The sequence below is a fragment of the Rhinatrema bivittatum genome, chromosome 18 (genome assembly GCF_901001135.1).
Source record: "Rhinatrema bivittatum chromosome 18, aRhiBiv1.1, whole genome shotgun sequence".
In the NCBI taxonomy this organism is placed as follows: domain Eukaryota; kingdom Metazoa; phylum Chordata; class Amphibia; order Gymnophiona; family Rhinatrematidae; genus Rhinatrema; species Rhinatrema bivittatum.
In genome coordinates, this window is record NC_042632.1 from 12,106,404 (window position 1) to 12,118,780 (window position 12,377).

A 12,377-nucleotide genomic window follows, 5' to 3' on the forward strand; every position below is an offset into this window, starting at 1 on the left:
CCTCTGGTGGTTCTGCTAGGCAGGACAGAAAAAGGGCCAGAGTAAGGTTTTCAGAGAGGGGCTCTTCACCAGATTCCTTGGATGAGTTTAAGGCCCCACAGCGGGATTGTGATGAGGACTTTGAGGAGGGTATATGCTGCCCTGAAAGAGTCACTCTAATTCTGTGCCTCTTTCGTAAAGAGGAACTGTCCTCCCTAATTACGCAGTTCCTGCTTAAGCTGAATACTGGGGAGGACAATAAGGAAGAGCCTTCATGTCTGAGGACCCTATAATTCTCAGCATTCAGAAGTCATCTAGGTTTTTTTTCCTCTACACCAAATCATGAAGGATTTAATTGGTTTGGAGTGGGTAACGCCTGAAGCAAATTTTAAGGATGGCTGCTAGCTGGCTAGAGCTCTATCCTTTGGATACTTAGGAGTATGAGGAAACTCCACTTTTATCAGTGTAGATGCCTGTCCGCTCAGTAATTTGAGGACCACTATTGGGGTTGAATTGCTCTTGATGCTCAAAATTGGAAAATAGAATCTGTGCTTCCTGCAATATTGTGGCATGGTATGGTCTCCGCCTTGCCCAGGAGGTACAGGATAATTCTGATGAGGACTCTTTACAACTGGAACCAGGGGTTATGTACTTTGTGGATGCCCGTTTTGATTTGGTGCACCTCTCGGCGAGAACAGCTTCTTTTTCCTAGCGTGTAGCCAGATGGACTCGGGACCAATGAGCAGATGGAGATTGAGTCCAGTTTCAAAGCTGACATAACCTTAGATGTACCCCTGTAGTGACCTCAGCCCTTTAGTATCTCTCCGTTTCCTAACAAATGTGGATGTGCTTTCCCTTTCAGGATTGCTGTATAGAAGAAGAAATGTTACCTTTAAATTGGAGAAAGATTGAGCCCCGCTCTCCTAAAGGTCCCTCCCTAGTTGAGAATTCCTAAGGGGATTTCTGAGATCCCTCAGAGGTGTGCCTTGGTCCGGTAGCTGGTTCCCAGCGTGGACTTTGCTGCTGAAGCAGCTGAAAGTCAGCGAGTGCAAGAAGCTGAGCCATGGCGGTGACAGCCAAATCCCTCTGCCCCCGCAGAGGGATTTGGCTGTCTCTGTATTCAGCTGGTAAGTGCTGAGCCCAGGTGAGTTAAAAAAAAAAAAAAAAATTCCCCTTCAGAGACTGAGGGATTTCGGTAAGACTTCCTCTGGTCTCCTTGCTCATCGCACCGTTCCGATGTTCCCAATCCGTTGCTGTAAAGGATAAAATAATAAATAAGGGCTAGGGGGGTGGGGGAAGAACCTTGGATAAATGTGAATGAGGGCTCTTGTCATAAGCCCAGCTGGAGTAAGTTCTAATTAAGCTGGAAATTGGACCAAACCTGTCTTCCCTGCTGCCCCGAAACCCCAATAAAAATACATTTCAGCAAACTGTTAAAACAGATTTTTAAAATGCTGTGGGTAACTGCTTTTGCTTCTCTGAAAAAATGGCACAGACACCAATAGCTGTTAACATGGGCCCTTTGTTGTAGAGATGATTTTGATGATGATGAGGAAGATGATGAGGATGAAGAGGATGAAGACACGCCCGTGAAAAAAGTTAGTCACTAATTTTACTATCTGATTAGCTGAGCCTTTGAGTGGTTTCTCTTTGTAGAGGGAAAGATGTTGGTTATCTCAAACTTCTGTCGCATTAGATATGAACTTAATTTTTATCTGCTCTCCAGAGCAGAGAATGAAATGTGGGCTCTGATGTCCCTGTTTCCCATAGTGTGTGGAGATGTTCTTACTAAATTAGAACCTTTGCCCCTCACCTCTTTGAAACTTTACACTTGGGTAATGAAGATTGAATAAGGTAATTCTTTTGTTATCAAGCCTTGATACCATTATACAAGAATTTGATAGTGGTATTCTCAGAGGATAAGCAGGATGGTAGTCACACGTGGGTGAGGGCATGTGGTGTGGGGCATACTGGGCATGCTGAGTGTGGCAAGATATAGTTCTAGAAATGTTGACATGAGTTTTCTCTGGGGATCCATCTGCTGTCACACTCGTGTGAGGACTTAACATCCTGCTGTCCTTGGAGAATACCTGTTACAGGTAAGCAACTCTGCTTTATTTATGAAATAGTACTACTAGATATATCAGCCGTGTTCAGCACAGTTGACCATAAGATCCTTTTAGCTAGGCTTAATGCATTTGGTTTATCAGGTGTGATTTTTAAGTGGTTTAATCCTCTATCAAATGGGTTTCATAAAGAGGCTAGGCAGTGCTTTGTCAAATTTGCAGCCTGTGGCCACTGGAGTTCCTCAGGGCTCTGCATATTCGCAGCCCTATTCCATATTTACTTGTACCCTCTCTGTAAAATATTTGCATGTCTCAGCATAAATAACCAAGTTTACATTGACAAACAATTTTTCATTCCATTTGTTTCTTCATGGGAAAAAACCTTTGACCTAGTTTCACTGTTTAAAATTTGTGCTTTGCTTTGGTTATCTCAAAAATGCTAAATGTCCAATAAACTGAACTAATTTTGAGCAGCTATCCATTATCCAGTGCCCTGACTCTTTTATACTCCGATGGTTATGGCATTCCCATCTCTCAAACTGTTTGGAGCTTGGTTATATTTCCTGACTTCACGCTCATCCAGAGATTAAATCAGTAGTAAAATCCACTTTTTATAAATTACATCTACTTAGATGTCTAAAGCCTGTTAGAACTGCAGGACTATCCTTCAAGCACTTGTTAACTCTCTGAACTACTGCAATTCGTTCTATGTAGGTTTACCTGCAAACACTATTCGAACATAATGCCACAGCCAGGATTATAACAGGTATACGAATACATGATCATATTTATTCAGTCCTTGCCTCCAATAAAATGCTAAGTGCAGTATAAAGCTACTGCGTAATGATTTAGCAGTATTAGGTATATAAGGACCTTTATGTACCTTGCGGTCCGCTAATAAATAATCATAGTTCCTGAACATTAGTCCAGAAAAGTGGGTTGTGTATCTACCAGCAGGTGGAGTCAGAACAATTAGGCTACATATCAAGAGTGCCACCTGCAGTCACTCAGTATTTCTCTGAATCCAGCGGGTGGTACAGATGCACACCTGCAGTCTTTTAGTTATATTTTTTATTTAGTTTTGAATTTAATTTTTTGGTTTACAGTCGCTTCCTGAGGTGTTAGGCGGCTTCGTGGGCCATCCCTCAGTAGAAGCCGGGTGTCCGGGGAATTGGATATTCCTGTCAGGGTTTTGCCCGTCACAGTTCGGTGTCTGACGACCAGGGGCTCCTAGCTACTCATCACTGTCTCTACTACACCTGCTCCCTTGTCTCCTGCAACAGCTTTTCTCTGAGTCTTGGTAAAGTTTATTTTAAAAAAAAGCTGTTTTCACTGCGGCTGACTGACAGACTTCAGTGCTGAGGTAAGGAGAGGTGCAGGAGGGACGGGGTCTTTTAAGGCCAGCCGGGGAAGCTGTCAGCAGTGTTCCCCTCAGCTCCCGGGGCTTCGGGTTATTTTCTGAGGGCAAGGATGAGGTATTTTTCTCCGTGTGCCTCGTTTACTCGCCGCTTCCCTGCTGGGGGCCTTGCGTTTCACTATAGACAGGCTCCTTTCCTGCGGCATGGCTACGCATTTTTTTTTCTCCTCAGTTAATAGTCTCTTAGCCCGCACCACGAAAAGTTTGTTTTTCTGGTCCTGCCTGACTGAAATTTTCTCCTCGTCGCGGCTCTGAGCGTTTTTTATTCGCACCCTTCTCTATTTCACTTCAGACTATCGGCGCGCTGCTGCAGATGGGACCGAAAACAGATTCGCAGGTCTGCCGCGCGTGTGGGTCACACGGCCAGGTGTTAGATGCGGCCTCCTTATGCGCAGCATGTTCCCCAGGGTTAGAGGGCTCTTCAGGGCTTCTTGCCTCCTCCCTTGGGGAGGGAACGTCTCTCGCCTTTGGCTTCGCGTGACGAGGATTCTCCGCCTGTACTAGTCCTGGTGAGGGAAGACCTCACCAGGGGAACTGATATCACCCCAGCAGTTCTCCAGTGGGGGAGGGGGCCCAGAGGGGTGTTCCCCAGAATTTGTCATCCTTATGCACCAGGCTTTCCTGGCAATGAAATGCTCGGCGGTAAAGCGGTCCGGTCTCCTGGGGGCAGGTTCGTACCCGCCTGAGAAGAGGTCTGGGTATGGACCCTCGTCAGGACCTCCTTGATCAGGCTCACCCCACGGGATTCTCCCCAGGGTACACGAGATCTGATCCCAGGGTCTGGGGCTTCGCTGGCTTCTGGGGTAGTAGGGGCGGCAGACCCGGATCTGCGGCCGGATCCGGCTGATGTGGATACAGATGAGCCTGATGACCCTCCTGCGGAGGGGGGTGACCCCAGCGTGGTGCGTTTTTTCAAGCGGGATGAGTTAAGACCCCTTATTCCCCAGATCCTTGAAGTTCTGGGACTTAAGGTTTCTCAAGAAGAGTCTGACAACGAGGTCGTCAATCCAGTCCTCGACAGCATTAGGGGTCCCACAACATCTTTTCCTCTGTCTAAGAAGGTTTGCAAACTAGTGACCCGGGAGTGGGAGACTCTGGCTTGAAGATGGGCAGAGCCATGGCGAAACTGTACCTGTTATAGTCTGTTTTGGATTTACCGAAGATTCCAAAGGTGGACGCCGCGGTCTCCACAGTCACGAAAAAGACCACTATTCCGGTTGCTGGGGCGGCTGCCCTTAAGGATATGCAGGACTGCAAGCTGGAGATCCAGTTTGAAGCGAGCATTCGAGGTTGCCACGCTCAACCTTCGGGCAGCGGTTTGCGCTAGCCTCATGCAGAGGGGCCTGTCTGTTGGGTCCGGGAGTCGGCTGCCGGGGCTGGTACGAGCAACAGTGGGGCTCTACAGTCTGCCCGCCTAGAAGCAGGTATCGCTTAGTTTGCAGATGCTTTGTATGATCTGGTGTGGACCTCGGCGAGAGTTATGGTGTCCTTGGTGTCAGAGCGATGTTTCCTCTGGCTGTGAAATTGGGCGGCAGATTTGTCCTCCAAGTCCCAGCTTTGTAATCTACCCTTTAAACGCAAGCTCTTGTTTGGGGAAGGATCTGGATCAGCTGGTAAAGCTGCTTGCTGAATCCAAGGGCAATCGGTTGCTGGAAGATAAAAGATCTAAGAAAGTCTTCCCTCCTCGAGCTAGGTTTCGGGACTCTCGCCGCTTCAGAGCGGGTAGATACTCCGCACCTCCTGCTTCTAAACCTGCTTCGGGGATGACAGCAGTTCTTTCAAGGGGGTCGCCGGCCCGGAAAAGATTCGGGACATATTGTGCAGGAAGTAATAAACCCCCCCAATGAAGCCACGAGTACCCATTCCGTCGTCGAAGCTGTCTGAGGCAGATTATCCAACTTTTACACGGAATGGGCAAGAATTACATCAGACCGCTGGGTCTTAGAAGTGATCAAAGACAGGTATGCTCTGGAGTTCTCGTGCCCGGTCCGGGAGGTTTTTGTGGAGTCCCGAGTGGCCTCAAGTGTCAAGCGAGAGGCGGTCCAGGTGAGACTGCAACGACTTCTCGAGCTCAAAGCTATTGTCCCAGTTCCGGAGGCTCAACAGGGACGAGGTCAGTACTCCATGTACTTTGTAGTCCCCAAGAAGGAGGGCACGTTTCAGCCCATCCTCGGTCTGCAGAAGATGAACCGTTGCCTTCAGGTTCCTCGCTTTCATATGGAAACCCTGAGGACAGTGGCCGCGGTTCGAAAAGGGGAATTTCTTGCTTCTCTGGACCTCATGGAGGAGTATTTACACATTCCAATCCGGCTGAATCACCAGAGGTTTCTGCGGTTCAAGGTTTTGGGATGACACTTCCAATTTCGAGCCCCCCCCATATGCTCTTGCAACAGCGCCTCGCACGTTCACCAATGTGATGGTGGTGGCAGCCTTCCTTCTCAGGAGGGAATCTTGGTCCACCCGTACCTGGACGACTGGTTGATTCGCATGAAGTCTCTGGAGGACTGTGAGAAATCAGTGCACATGGTGATGTTCACATTGCAATCCCTAAGTTGGGTAATCAATGTGCAGAAGAGTCACTTGGAACCCACTCAGAAGTTGGTTTATCTCAGAGCACAATTTGATGCCTTGCTGGGCAAAGTGTTTCTAGTGGCAGACTGAATAGGAAAGTTGCAGGAACAAATACCTTCCTTTCTTCGAAGGAACAATCCCACAGTGTGGCATCATCTTCAGGTCCTGGGCTCCATGGCTTCAACTTTGAACTTGGTTCCTTGGGCATACTCTCACTTAAGACCTTTACAGCGTGCGCCTTTGTTTCACTGGAGCCCGGTGTCTGAGCAGTTCCATCTACCAATGCCTCTACTTCTGGAATCCAGAGCCAGTCTCATGGTGGCTGTCACTGGACAATCTGGAATGGGGGGTGGATTTGGACATTCTGAATTGGCTGATAATCTCCACCGATGCCAGCCTCTCAGGTTGAGGGACGGTGTGTGCAGACAGGTCCGCCCAAGGGCTCTGGTCGGCAATGGAAAGATCTTGGTCCATAAACCGGCTCGAGACCAGGGCTGTATGTCTGGCCCTGCGGGCATTTGAATGGTGTAAGTCTTCTCGGACAATGCGACAACGGTGGCGTACATCAACCGGCAAGGCGGGACTCGAAGTCCCGCCGTAGCACTGGAGGCACGTCTTCTGTTCACCTGAGCGGAGCACCATCTCAAGGGCATTGCCGCATCCCATGTCGCGGGAGTAGAGAATGTGCAAGCCGATTATCTCAGCCACTGGACCCAGGGGAATGGGAACTCTCGAGGCGTGGAATCTCATTTGTGCCAGATGGGGGAATTCGTCAGCTGGATCTGATGGCAACGCAGGCGAACGCAAAAACAGTTTGGTTTTTTTTCAGCCGTCGCAGAGAACAGGGCTCAGTGGGCATAGACGCTCTTGTGTGTCCTTGGCCCACGGGGATTCTTTTGTATGCCTTCCCACCCTGGCCCCTCATATGTCGGCTTCTCCGTCGCATAGAGCGGCATCTGGGAAGGGTGATTCTGGTGGCGCCAGAGTGGCCACGTTGTCCATGGTTCGTGGATCTGGTATGCTTATCCAAACCTTTTTTGAACCCAGCTACACTAACTGTACTAATCATATCCTCTGGCAACAAATTCCAGATCTTAATTGTGCTGAGTGAAAAATAATTCTCAGATTAGTCTTAAATGTTAGGCCTCATCGGAGGAGAGCATGGCTAGTCGGTGAGGTGACTCTAGCACTTCTGAGAGAGGCTCACATAGGAAGAGTTTCTCAAAGGGTCCTATGTTCAAAACTCTGACCTAACACCTCTGATTAGGATGACAGTGGTGAGGCTGTCAGTCAATCTTGCTTACACGCATGGGGTTAAACCATCCTCTTGCCTAAGAAGGAAGAATGTTTCATGTCGATTGATGTTGCCTGATACCATATGACTGCTTTTGGATATCGACGAAGCAGTGTTAGTTGTGACTGGGACACCAGTTATCCTGATACAGTGCTGAGGAAGCTGGCCTTGCTATGGCACATGGGGCCCAAACCCTTCAACTCATTGCAGAAAGGGATGACTTGAGACTTTAACAATGTGTTAGACCAGGAAAACTAAGTGCCAAATTTGGCAAATTTCTTTGGCTGTCCTAGGCAACAGTCGGCATAAAGGAAAAATCCAAGGACCATGGTCTGTGGCTGGATTAGTGGCAGGGCACAGTGCCCAGCCAGCAAGTGTCAACCAGTCAGAAAATGATAGCGGCGTCAGCCATGCGGTTATTTTATTTATTTATTTATTTAGTGGTGTTTTTTTTTTTATATATACCGCGGCACGTTAAAAACATCACCTCGGTTTACAATAAACAATAACACAGCAATAAGCTTTACATTCAACAGGAAATACAGTGTACAAAATGGTTCAATTATTAACAAGAATTTAAAACAAGTACAATAAACCAATGAACGAATGCAAAGAACAGTTCAATGTTAAATAGTAAGTCGAGTGTTAACCATGTGATCAGAGACAGTAAAGTCAATTTATAGCAGCGAGGTTATACGTAACCACTAATAATCGAGGCGGGCAACATGGAGATGCAATGCCTGCCCCCCCTCACCAGGCCAGATCTACATATGACAAGTGTAAGGTGGTAATTCTGGTGTATGTCACCCTCCACCGTGGCCCAAAAGAGGGCCATCCACCAATGGATGTACCACACCTCCAATGAAGACAGGGCGCCAATACACAGATTCAAACCCAAGCGATTCCGGTGAGGGCAGTAATCATGGCCCACATGGGTGGCCAGATGACGATCCCCTATACAGACGAAGGAGGAAGATAGACTCCGCAGACGGCTGCCGAGAAGCAGCACTTGTCTGGCAGTAGACAGGAGCCCAGGCCTCACACTGATTAGCCACAGCCTGTGCTGGGATTCCACAGTAAACGAACGTGGTGACACCTTACTCCTGAGAATGGGAATCTAGCCACGCAGTGGCAGGTTACCTCGTCAGGCAGGGGACTGCCCTGGCCACCAAAAGCAATAGGGAATCCAGCTCCCCCATCTGCCCACACGGGCTTCGCCTAGTACAAGATGCTTCCCTCTTCCCAGAGACGAATAGACTACTGTATAATTTCCTTGTATCCCACATACGAGGACCACTCAGACTAAGCTCGAATGGGATCGGTATCTCACACAGGACCTCTGGTCCCTGGAGACCATGGGACGTTTGCCTGGTTTGTCCACCCATTGGGAAGCTAACGCCCATTGACACACACGAGACCTGTCAGGAAGGTGAATCTTCCTCCACCTGATGAGCTCCTGCTAGCATCCAACATTTGGGAGGTTGAAGGACACATCAACATACCTGAACCTACTGATCTGGGAGTAGGGGAGTACCCTGCCTGGAAGGACTATCATGGTAATTGCCACCAAGTCAGAGCATTTGCGGCATCTATCACACTACGAGGGATGCGCTCGTCATGGACATTCGTGAGCCACCATGTGACCGTTGTTTCATGCCTTACACATTACACCCTGCTGATCAGCAGGTAGCTGCAGAGGGTAGAGAGGATAGACTCATCCTCTCTTAAGGACAAGTGAGAGACTGTTCGTGGCCACGAATCAGGTTGATCATGTCATTGGAAACTGGAAGAGGTGGTACGCTGCCCCCAGGGGGTGCTGATGCTCCAACCTTCCAGCTTGGAATTCCCCAAAGTCATGGCTAATTCATGCTGCTTATCTGCAGAAGAGCAAGTTTGCTTACCATAAACAGTGTTTTCCATTGCAGAATGAATTAGCCATGTAATCCCCACCCGCCTCCCCAGACAGTCTCCTGGACTCAGTCCAGAGCTTGGATAACAGACTGAGGCAGGAATGGGAGTCACATGAGAGATACTTCCACGCAGGCACATAGAGCCACAGCTCTGTGTTTTGAGAGAGCTCCGCCACCTAGAGCAGTGGTCCCCAACCTTTTTTTGCACCAGGGACCAGTTTCAAGCAAGACCATTTTTCCATGGCCCGGCAGGGCGGTGTGGAGGTGGGGCAGGGGAGGGGTTATGGATGGGGTTGGATTTTAGTGCATACTTTAATTATGACATTTATAAATCCTGCACCTCCAGTTCTCTAACTCTGTGCATCCACTGAAATTCCCCCAAACAATGGAGCTTGGATGTTTCCCTTACAGCTCATCATACTAAGATATTTTCAAATTCTGGTGTCACCTCACAGTAACAGCAGCACAAACACCTTCCACTGCCAGACACATTGTGAACTAACACAAAACCCCACAAAAAAACCACTCAAAATCTATGCTGCAATCCCATCGTAACATAACAGTAATAACACCAAGGACTCAAACAACAATAACCCTACCTGTGAATAAGCAAAGGTAAATATTACACTGGGTCCTAGGATAACAATACACCACCTACTGAGGAAACAAAACAAACCTGATTGCTATAGATCCCTATTCAGACACTACATGCTAGCAGAATCTCTCATCATGGTCACACTCACAGAGCAGAGACAGACCCTCACCAAATACAGAATACAAAATAAAGGAGCACAAATTAGAAAAAACTGAAATGGAAACCCCAAGAAGCCAGACTCCATGTATTAACAATGGAAAAACAGAACCACCATTCCTCATAAAACAAAATAAAAAAACATAAAGCATCAGTTATAATAGTAAAACATACTAATAAAAGAATACTTTAAAACTACTGATAAATAGAATTTCTATTAATTAAAATCATATACATTTTTTACAATTTCCCAAACACCAATAAAATATTTCAAAACAGCACATATATCAAATAACATCCAATAATTAAAACTAATAAGGATTTTAAAAAGCCCCTGCTGTGTCCATACGTGGGAGCTCTTGATTTCCAGTCACCCTGATATTATCGAGGATTAGGTTATCCTCTCTCACACATACTCACATGTCCATTCTCTCTCACACATACACTGTCACATACATACACATTCATGCTCTATCCACCATAACCTCTCGCTCAGACACACCCTCAGGCTGTAAGATACTCTCTCCTGCTCCACACACACCCCTCCCACACACACACACTCTTACTCCCCTGGATTTTCTCGTACACACACATGCTCTCACTCTCACTGGCTCCCTCACAACCTCAGAGCCTCTCATTCCTCTGCTGCCGCGTGGCTATTGGGGAAGTGCTGATTGCTGCTACTGGCACTGAAGCCCATTCTGCTGCCGCCTCTGTGCAGGCCCCGTGGGCTTCCACTTCTCCATGCTGATCTCGTACATTGTGAGATCTGCATAGAGAAAGTGCTACTCTTGCACATTCCCAAAGATTACATGTGCCAATCACTAAAAAGTAAATTTTTTTTTTTTTACATCTGCTGTCTGATCTTAGTTTTCTAATCGGTTGGTCACAGGCTTTTTTTTCCCCATCTTCCCTTTCTTATTTTTTTGCCAATTCCTTTTATATTGCCTTTTTTCTATTTCATTTCTCTCCATCTGTCTTCTTCCCTCAAACACAGTCAGGTTCTCATTCTCATATTCTCTCACACACTCACACACAGTCAGTCTCTCACTGGCACATGCTCTCTCATACAATCATTCATACACACTGTCTCTCAATGTCACATGCTGTCTCTCACATGCTGTGTCTGCAAACATTCAGGTCTTCACTCCCACACACAGTCTATCAACTCATCTCATACACGCACACATACACACTCTACAAATAGCCTCTCTCACACCTCTGGGCCTCCTCTTCACGGGCCACGCTGCTCCTCTTCTGCACGCGGCTGATGCTCCTCCTCCTTCCTGCCCATGCGGCTCCGGCAGTGTTTTTCTTCCAGGGCCGCGTGGGCAGAAGAAAAAGGAGCACCTGCACGTTTAGACTCGACTGTTATCTTCGGGCCGTGGTGATGTGAGCTCCACCACGGCCCTGCTGATCTTCTTGCTTTTCGGGTCATGTCTCCTCCCTTTTGGGGTTGGAGGAGGTGGGTCTCCAGCCTCGCCCCGCCTCCCCGCAGCAGCGGCAGCCAATGAACGGTAGCCGGGGCGAGCAGCGCTGCGGACCGGCAAAAAACCCCCGACGACCCAGTCCGGGACCGGTGGTTGGAGACCCTGGACCTAGAGGACCGGAGAAATGTTCCCAAAGTCATGGCTAACTTGTTCTTGTGACCTGTGATGAATGTAGTAATTACCCATCTTTGATTCATCTTCCCTCATTTTGACACCTCTCTACCAAGTTCTCATTGCACCACTGGGGCTCACTGTAGTGCTATGGAGATGACGTCAGCAGAGGCTGCAATGTAAGCTTATAAAAATGCATTTGTATGCTGCAGAATTCTTTCTTCCTGACAAGATGCTTGCTGGAGCTCTTCTATGAAGTTTAATAGCTTAAGCTAAATGAAGTTGTCCTGGTTGCTGAAATCTAAATAGTTTTTTTCCCTTTGATACAAAGATCTAACATTGAGCAAAACTTCTTTAAAAGCATTTGTAGGCTGCCACTCCAACTGTTGCTCCTTGTGGCCTTGGGCAAGTCACTCTCCATTGCCTCGAGTACAAACAGATTGTGAGCCCTTTTCAAGATAGTAGAAATACCTTTAGTACATGAATGTAAATCCACATTGAAGTGCTGACAAGCGGAATATAAAAATCTAAAATAACATACACAGTATATAAAAACATTCATTTACAAAGACAGACATTGCAGTTTCTCTTGAAATTGACATTTTTCCTTGTACTTAGCAAGGAAAAGTATTTGACAAATGAGGTGGGTAATCAAATAGTTGCAGACAAAGTAACTTGCTATTTTATTGCTGCTTTGCCCAGTGATGTAATGTGTTTTACTCTACTTCTAAAAGAGTGTGAACCATATTTTAATGTACTAGAAGTTTTAAGAAAAAGCCACTGTGAAT

At 47.3% G+C, this 12,377-nt stretch overlaps 1 protein-coding gene across 1 annotated transcript in view; it reads left to right on the plus strand.

Annotated features, from left to right (window-relative positions):
- Positions 1-12,377, plus strand: part of NPM1 (nucleophosmin 1) — an 83,770-nt gene that overhangs the window by 39,989 nt on the left and 31,404 nt on the right. The window contains exon 7 of the mRNA XM_029583629.1: positions 1,511-1,577. Within this exon, the coding sequence (XP_029439489.1) occupies positions 1,511-1,577 (67 nt within the window). The remainder of the gene's footprint in view (positions 1-1,510; positions 1,578-12,377) is intronic.